At 46.9% G+C, this 8,915-nt stretch overlaps 1 protein-coding gene across 3 annotated transcripts in view; it reads left to right on the forward strand.

Annotated features, from left to right (window-relative positions):
* The first annotated feature begins 1,311 nt into the window (after positions 1 to 1,311).
* Positions 1,312 to 8,915, forward strand: part of LOC111862142 (dual oxidase) — a 73,071-nt gene continuing 65,467 nt past the window's right edge. The window contains exon 1 of one of the 3 annotated variants that reach the window (XM_023847316.2): positions 1,312 to 1,405. Coding sequence is in view for 1 of the 3 variants with exons in the window: in XM_033750573.1 (XP_033606464.1) it covers positions 6,321 to 6,447 (127 nt within the window). In the remaining 2 variants the exon portion in view is untranslated. Of the gene's footprint in view, positions 1,406 to 2,670; positions 2,752 to 6,241; positions 6,448 to 8,915 lie in introns of those variants that run through there. The other 2 variants (XM_033750574.1, XM_033750573.1) reach the window with 2 other exon arrangements.

The following is an 8,915-nucleotide window of genomic DNA, read 5'->3' on the forward strand; positions in this document are numbered from 1 at the left end:
AAAATGTTACAGAAAACTCTGTGCGTTGTCTAGCAGTAATGTGACACGCCATATCCGTCTACCAACCCTAAGAAAAAGTAATAAGACTTTTAACAGAAAGATGAACATAAGGGGACCAACAGGAGCAACCCTCTCCAACGAACCAATCACGCCATGCACTGAGGTTAATATAAAGTTGCTGGCTTCCCACCGCGGCGGCCCGGGTTCGTTCCCGGGTCTGGTCAAGTGGGATTTGTGGTGGAAAAAGTGGTGCTGGGACAGGTTTTCTCCAAGTACTTCGGTTTCCCCTGCCAATCTTCATTCCACCAATTGCTCCACAATCACCCTGACCTATCATCTGGGGCTGGTACAATAGGCCAGAAGTGGCCGCAGTACAAGGGACTTAGTCCCACCCCACTAGCATTGAAGAAAAAAAATAATATACTGGGTTAAACTGAGACTTTGCTTTCTCGTAACCATTTGAAGCACAGTGGTTACTATATGTACCACCAGCATAAGCACTGAAAAGATTGAACTTTCCCAGCACAGTTTATTTATATACATTTCTTATAATTCTTCGTGGCAATGTGGTTCATTGAGGCACTATACTACCAGCCGGAAGGTCGCGGGTTCTATTTCCGATGAGGTTATTGGATTTTTCAATTCACCTAATCCTTCCAGCCGCACTATGGCCCAGGGGTCTACTCAGCCTCTAACAAAAATGAATACCAGGAATCTTCCTGGGGGGTAAAGGGCGGCCGGTGCGTAAGGCTAACCTCATCGCCATCTGTGTGCCGATTGTCTAGAGAAAATGTGGGAGCCTCGACTTCTCAAAACCCTATGGGTCTTCACGGCCTGTTACAGAGATAGCTTTACCTTTTTATCTTTGTGATCTTACAGTAAACAGCGATTATTTCCCTAAACAGCATTAACCGGTTGGTCTTTGTTATAGAGACGTAGCGTGTTCCCTGTTAGGAAGTAAAGCAATTGTTGTATATTGTTTAGATGACCTTCAGGGTTGCAAGGCTTGAAGAGCATGAGGAGAAAGAAGACAGCCCAGCAAGAGAACGCATGCGGGACACAGTCTGCACGTACCGACCGGAGGGTTCAGAAAGGGAGAAGGGCCAGCCATTTTGCGGGTTTCTTTTCCTACTGTACCGCAGAGGTATACACAGTTGACGCACTCACGCGTGCTTCCTAGTTTGTCGCGTTTGGAACAGATGGCAGTTGCTATATACACGACGGAACAGAAATATCTCGATAGTCAAATTGAACGTAATCGATCTGTCGTTTCTCGACAGCTGATTTGCAGAGTTTTGGCGCCGAGTTGTCACAAAGACGAACATTTAAGGGTAGTTGAGTAGATTTAAAAGAAAGTACTAAAAGTGAAAGTGATTCGGATAACGATTTCAGTTGCACCTTGAAGGTAAGCCAGAGCCATTCTTCTGTTTACGTGCTGAGAGTTTAGGGCTGCTAGGGGGGTAGGAACAGAAGGAGGGTGGAAAATGCTTAATGGGGAGCGCCTATAATTATTACTGGAGTGGTCAAATCGAAGTCAAGGAAGTAAGCAGGGCATGTAGCATGCATTGGGAAACTGGGAGATCCGTACCGTTGGCCGGAGAAGAGGCAAAAGGCGTGGTTGGAACGAAAATAATAAAAAGGACCATAACCCTTTCTTTATTTGACGCCTCGCAGGAAGTGTTCCAGTTTCCTGTTTCTGTATTCCAAAAATGTCTCTTCAGTGTCACAGTATTTCCACGTAAGCAGTTTTGCTTTTCTGATTCTCATTATTTAATCGCATTCTCTGTTCCACCATACACACTCTTGTTGCTTGTTTATCTTTACTTCCCATTTATCCGAGGTTATTTTTATTTTTTTCCTTTAGAAGTGGTCTCTTCTAATTTTCCTTTAAATATCTGCGTGCAATTCTCACAATCCTTTCTCTGTTCCATGCGTTATGCGTTTTCACTTCCGTGATTTTTCCCTTACCTTTTTCGTAAGGGCAGTCCAGTCGGTGTATTGTGCAGTCTAGAAGCCTTTTCGAAGAATGCCGTCTTCTGGGATGTGGAGCTCACGCTGGTTCCTCGCTCGCGGATTTTTTCTACTCTGAAGATGGAGGCGATACGTTCATCCGAAACGGCGATTTATACAGTATCTACACGGCGCCACATCCCATAAGACGGAATTCTTCATAGCCACCGCCGTGAAAAGCCTCAAATCTTGGATGGAAGCCTTTTTGCTACCTTTTCTTGGTTCTGCTATGGCGTTATAGTCCATGGAAACTGGAAAACGGTCGCTGTTCCAAGGGTCTGTTCAACCTTACAGGTATATAGCAGTGCTAAAGTTACGTCGAGGGCAGCCTTGGATCCTGTGGCGTCGGAGATGTGTGTCCGGGATCGCGCAGAATTGCGTCACAGTTTTGCATTAACCTCGATTTTTCTCCTTTGGGCCATGTCTGTGCGTGTCAGTAGTGTTGTTATGGTGCGGATAATGCATTTAGCATTGTGGCGAAATCTCATTTTGCGAGTAACCGTTCTGTAATTGCGCCTTATGGCGCTTGATACCTGCGTTCGTTGCTCCAAACATACAATTATGTAATCCTTGGAATGGGGCTCGTTTCCTGTGTAACAACAGCGACAGCAAGTGGCCCTAATTAACGTACGTTTAAACACTGACTTCAAGGAGTGCTTAAGGCACATACGAGTCTTCTTGCGCTGAAGTTTTGAGGCCAAAGATGATCGTCCCTTTTTTAATTCAGGTCCATCAGTGAAGGTAAAGTTTTTCCGGGGTTTAATTAATTAACCACACACGTGAACACGTGAAGACTTACATGGGAGTGGAGGTATGACTCAGTCTCGGCACTAGTAATTGCTTGTGAAGATCACAGATGGCTCCGGTGTAGTGGATTCGTAGCCCAAGTAGTGTTTGCCGGAGAAGGGCGGGGGGGGGAGGACCTGTTCTACCAGCTGGGGTTGCTTGAGCTATACGCATATGTGATGTGACGTGTGTGGGCGAACTGAGGGAGATGGACGAATATGACCTTCCTCACTGCATTCGGAAGTGAACAGACGACGAATTGCACGTAGCCGGCTGTTTGCGGCAAGCCCCACTGTTAGAGGAAGTCCACTGGCTTGTTCGGGCCTTGCGCCTACTTTCACTGGCTGCCTAAGAATATTTACATTCTCACTGATATGTAGATAAACACTGACTGTGGTTCTTATGTATATTAAGTGACCCTTTGACCCCTCCTCCACTTGAGGTAACCAACGTCCTTCGGTATATTTATTTGTAGCTCCGACACACAAAACGTTTACCGTTTGGCATACTTCTCTCCCTTGTTGGCATATCCTGAGATTGCTCTTCATTGCTGGTCACGTATTCCTGTTTCTCATCATGGGGATGCTGTTTCTTGAGGGCATTTTTGCCCCCTTTCACTACCATACCAAAGGAATTTGAATTATCTGGTCAGAGGCATTCACTGTTGTTTTGCATTCATCAACCAACAATGGTCCGCCGAGCAACAGTCGATTCTGTTTCCAAGGCAACGTAGTCCTTCCACCTGCTCAACTCAGCCTCTAACGGAAATAAGAACCACGAATCTTCCTGGGGGTAAAGGGCATCCGGCGCGTAAGACTGACAGCCTCACCGCCATCTGTGAGCCGATGGTCTAGAAAATGTGGAAGCCTCGACGTCTCACAACCGTATGGGCCTCCAGGGACAACTTTACCTTTACTACGTATTGTTTAGTGTTTGTTACAGTAGTTTGAAGGCACACTTACTTACGTAGGAGACAAGGGAGAGGGAATGGAGATAATTACACAGTGAGGGTGTTCATGTTAAATACGTATACCTGCGAGGTTAGTAGCTTGGACTGTGGGCCTATAGCTGAATCACTCGATGATAGTGAATATCGAATGGGGAAGAAGTGGTCGTGGCCTACTTCAAGGCAGACCTAGTGAAGAGTAGTAGATGTGCCATTCGAGGTTCGAACCGAGGGAGTGCCAGAAGCATTACCGCCTGGGCGAACCCGTGAATATACCAGGGGAGGGAGGGGCAAGGAGCCGGTGTGATGGGGAGGTGCGACTGACTTGGAATGAAGTGACTCACATGCGGTCCAGCGGTGAAGTTTGTGGCCTTGCGATGTGTCTGTGTTATTCTCGTTCTGCCAGGATACAGGTCGGCCACAGTGAGCGCCGTAGGTGATGGTGGGGGGGGACTCTGTTCTGAGTCACTGACGAGTCATTTTATGCCAAAATCGTTGCAGACTACTTCGATAGATATAGATCGAGGCGGATTGCAATGTGACGCTACACCAGTGGGCCAGTATCGCGGAAGATTTTGTGGCAGAGTTTTGGAAACATGGCCGAATACAAGAGTTCGTTGCCTGCATGCACCTCTTCTTAACCCTATGAGTAAGGGACGTTACTTTGTATAAGGACGTGCTGTCATGTGTTTACAGTCTTTGGCAGTTAAACAAACGGGGGATCTGTTGCCGAAGTCTGTATCACAACATTCTGTCTGTGCTTTAAAGGGTTCTTAGAGACTGATTCCGGCTCATGTAGGCCCATTTGGGCGCACTTGGGCCAGTAAACAGAGCAGCGCCGGCCTTGACTGTCTGCCCTGACGGCAACCTTTTGCCACCAATTGGTACATCAGGCTCCACGCGGAGACGGCGCAGGCTGTCAGGCTGATGTTGCAAGCCCAAAATAATCAATTACCCGCCGTGTTCACTCTGATTGAGAAATGTTTCCATCTCTCAAGGACATCATAGCGTGAATTAATGAGGAATCGACATTCTGCTATAAACGCAAGTTTGAAATTTAGTCTTTGATCGTTCTTAGATGATTTTGCGACGTTTTCTAAGCTATTACGAGTTTGTCGAGTCTTGTGAAGGGGGGGGGGGGAGGAGTGAATAAAACAGGAAAGTCTTAGCCAAGAAACGCTTCATATTGCGGTCGTCTGCATTGTGACACCGTGTAGTCTGGTAGGTGGGTATCAGTATTTCGCTGAAACATACTGCTTCAATATTCATAGTAAATAGCCTATGTCTGGCGAGGTTTCGAGTCTGCAGTCTCTCTCGTCTGTTCTACTTTCGAAAACTCGGAAGGTCAGGGTTTGCGAATTGCTTGGAACGCAGCTGGAACAGGCCCAGACGTGTGAGCACTTGATGAAGTTACAGGACGAGAACATTGTGTTATTGAGGTAGTGGTTATACGTGAGTGCAACAGGCTGAGAAGTTAAGAAATGCGTAGAGAATTTGGGCCCGGATTTTGATGACCTGAAAATGTTCAAAAAATGACCTATGAAATGACCGAAAAAAATCCAGAAAAATGACCTAGAGGAGAAAAGAAAGACCACTTCGCTTCCATGTTATTCACATTTCAGAAAACATATGAAGGAAAATTCCCTAAAATGGCCAAAAATGACAAGAAATGCCATTAAAAGTCCAAAAATTTACCAAAAAATTATCTTAAAAATGAAAAAATGACCTTAAACCTAAAAATGTAAAAAAAAAAAAAAATACAAAAAAATTACGTATACAATTTACATTTCTGTAACCAGCAGCTCATATCCGAGATTTATATATTTAAGAGCATCGCATAGGATACAAGAAAAAAAGATGACACGTCATCAAAATCCGGGCCCTGCTCATTACCATGTTCATCTGTCTCTGAATCCTGCCCTAAGCCAGATCTGTCCATCCTACACTCTCCCACACTGCTCTTTTAAGGTCCGTTTTAATATTATGCTTCCATTTACGTCTAGGTCTAACGAGTTATATTTTTCATTCACCTTTCCCGATTAACTGTGTGTGTGTGTGTGCTTATTGTATCTGATCCTCCTTGAACTGATATCAGTTTCCAGCACGTTCTTCTAGGCCTTCTTGGATTATCGAAAAGTGGGATTTGAAATAAACGCGATGGCTATTGTCCCATAAAGGCACATGCACCTCGTGATTTAACAATGAAAATATCTACATGTTGGGACATTCTTGGATATCTGAGCTACTGGCAGCTTCTCGAGGACTCAGCTCCACGGAGTTAGTCGTCTGGGCTGTGAGGCCGTGCAGTCTGGTGGACAGAAGGCACCGCCATGAGAACCCGAGGTCCAATATTTTGCAAGCTCCGCGCGGATTTCCGCCATTGTTGCGAGAGACATTGTAGGATGCAGTGGTAGGAGGGAGACATGGGGTGGCTGGAAGGGGCAAGGAGCTGCAGACTTTCTCTTTATAGCGAGTGAGGTGGTTAGCAGCGTGCTGCTGTCAGACAGTTGTGGTGCTCTCCTCTTGGCTGCTGGTAATAGCGGGAGTGTATGTGACGTCACACAGCAGCAACATTGCAATGGAACATGACCGCCCGTCCCATCGAAGGGCTGCAGCTACTTGGACGTTTTCGCAAGTTACTGGTGGCATCACAGCTCCCCACTGCGTCTTTGTGGCCGTGTTTGTAATCCTCGCAGGAGTCTCAGGTGAGAGCGCTGTGTCGGAGCTGTCGCAACTCCTCTTGCATTTCCTGCTTGAACTTTCTACTGTGACGCATCCCAGTGGAGATTTCTAACCTCAATTCTATGTTGTGCTACTTCAGATAGTTGTTAAATAAGACGGCGCCTCTTGTCTTTACAATGTGCAGGCCCGACGTGTGATTCCTTTCCTTGTCAGCAACGCAGGGCGCAGTGGCTACAACTCTGCAGAAGGAATAACACTCAGTTTGAAAAATTAATGTTGCTCGTATAATTAAGGAAAACATGTTACATAAAAGACTTGAACTTCTTCAGAAAATCTCCATTTTCAAACCCCATTAAGACAAAATGAGAAAAAAAAATATTTTCAGACGTTTCGGGTAGGCCTGTTCGTAAACTCCACTTACCAAATTTCTTCGAATTCGTTCCTGTAAGGAGTTATGCCTCGAAACCCCGAAAGTGGCACGGTCCACTACGTGGTGGGTCTGCTGAAGGGCACAACGCGACAGTTTCGTGACGTCGTGAGGAGAAACTGCAGATCCTGCAGTGGGAAAGTGTTAACATCTTAAGGAGTTACCCTTGACGCTTACACGGAAGACATTGGTTCATCTAAGTTGGGTCTGCTCGGTTACATTGAGTGTCCCCGCAAATTCCGGGACAGTGCGATTAGATACTGAGTTTCATTTCAGTTTACGTAATCATCCTTTGATATCATTTGAAGCTAAATTTCCTCTATAGTTCACACAGTGTGGTTCAATAGCCCTTGCAGGAACCATTACTGGTGGGCACATATTTACACAGGGCAACGTGCACCTGCTCTGAGTTGGGGGTGTATAAACGTGGCAGAGTTGTTCAAATTGAATTTCTTCGTAGAAACCGGAAGTGCACCGCTCAGCTGAGCCATCAGGCGACGCACTGACGCCACGTTTCTACGTCACACAGGCCCAGCATTAATTTCCGAGCCCAGTTCCTGCTTTCATCAGGTCTCTTATGCGACTCCACTGAAATCCTTCTAGTGCCTTCTCCCTGAGCAGTCAGTGTCATTAACAGAAGTTCTGGGACGTGACTATCGTTTCGTGGGAACATTGCTTCCATCTTCAGGTAGAAGAATAAGCACTGGTTCATAGTCTCGCCCGAGAACCTCAGATTGGCTGCTGCGTGTGATATAGACGGTCAGACAAGTGAGGCAGTTTGTGCCCCGTCAGTTTCAAAGACGCTTGATCGAAACAAGATTTAAGAGAAAAGCCGGTCGTATTAATAAACAGGAACATTTTAACTTTTCTGTAGGGCGGATATTGCAGTCAGAAGGTGACGGGCATGTGGCTGCTCGTTAGCCTTGATTGGCTGGTGTTAATCCGTATAAGGACGGGAAGCACCTGCGACTTCTGACTGTAGGTCCGTCAGCAGACATGCCCGCAATATCTGTGATGGGGGCGGGTTATCTACCCAGCTGTATTTGGCAGAGGCCTTGCGAAACGGTTGCTGCCTCTGACGCATTGTTAGAGGCCTGCTGCACCTTAATAAATCGACGTCGAACCCATCTGTAAAGAGGGCACTGCTCAATTTATGCAGCAGACCTTACATCGCGAAACGTACCCGCTCCGAAACGTCCCGTATTTATAAACCGGATGTAAAGTAGGCCCACTCGTCAGGCGATTTCGAAAGCGTGATGAAATGTCACGACGTGCTGATGACAGTTTTACGTGATGACACGTCTCACAGTTGAAAGCCAGTGTTAAGATTTCTGCACCTTGGAAGGCCTCAGTCCCACGCTGAATTTTGTCTTCATAAAGTTTACGAACCCAGGTTGCTCTTACCGTGCTTGTGAGCTGGCGGAAGGCATCAGTAAAAGTAGTTCGACAGGATTTCATGAGCACCGCTCTGTAACTCGTCGCGTGCTCGCCACGTCCCGAGGTCACCTCTCATTATAACAAAGTTCAGCTAAGTAGTGTTTGGACTTGAACGCGCGGTAAGCACACGACAAAGTTTTGCTAATTTCTCGCTTCTCGGATCCGCTGTGAGCTCTCTCAGTTGGGGTGCAGTGACGTAAGAGCCGAGTCAGAATGCGCATGCGTGCACGAAGCAATTGGCTGGAATGGTTCAGCTTTAGCATTAAGCTGTTAAGAGTTCTGCAGCTTTCGGTTTCGGTTGCTTTTAACCCAGTACTTGCTTCGTCGGCTGTTCTAGGCGTCATGATAAAGACAAGAATCCCGGGGCCGCGCCATAGCTCAAGCGGTTAGTCGCTGGCTTCCCACCGCGGCGGCCCGGGTTCGATCCCGGGTCTGGTCAAGTGGGATTTGTGGTGGACAATGTGGCGCTGGGGCAGGTTTTCTCCGAGTACTTCGGTTTCCCCTGCCAATCTTCATTCCACCAAATTCTCTGCCATCATAATCACCCGGGGCAGGCTACAAGAGGCCAGTCAGTGGACGCCGAGCCGAGAGGGCCCAGCTGGACTCCACCCCCCCCCCCCCCCCCCA

This window comes from Cryptotermes secundus, unplaced genomic scaffold (assembly GCF_002891405.2).
Source record: "Cryptotermes secundus unplaced genomic scaffold, Csec_1.0 scaffold770, whole genome shotgun sequence".
NCBI classification, from domain to species: Eukaryota; Metazoa; Arthropoda; class Insecta; order Blattodea; family Kalotermitidae; genus Cryptotermes; species Cryptotermes secundus.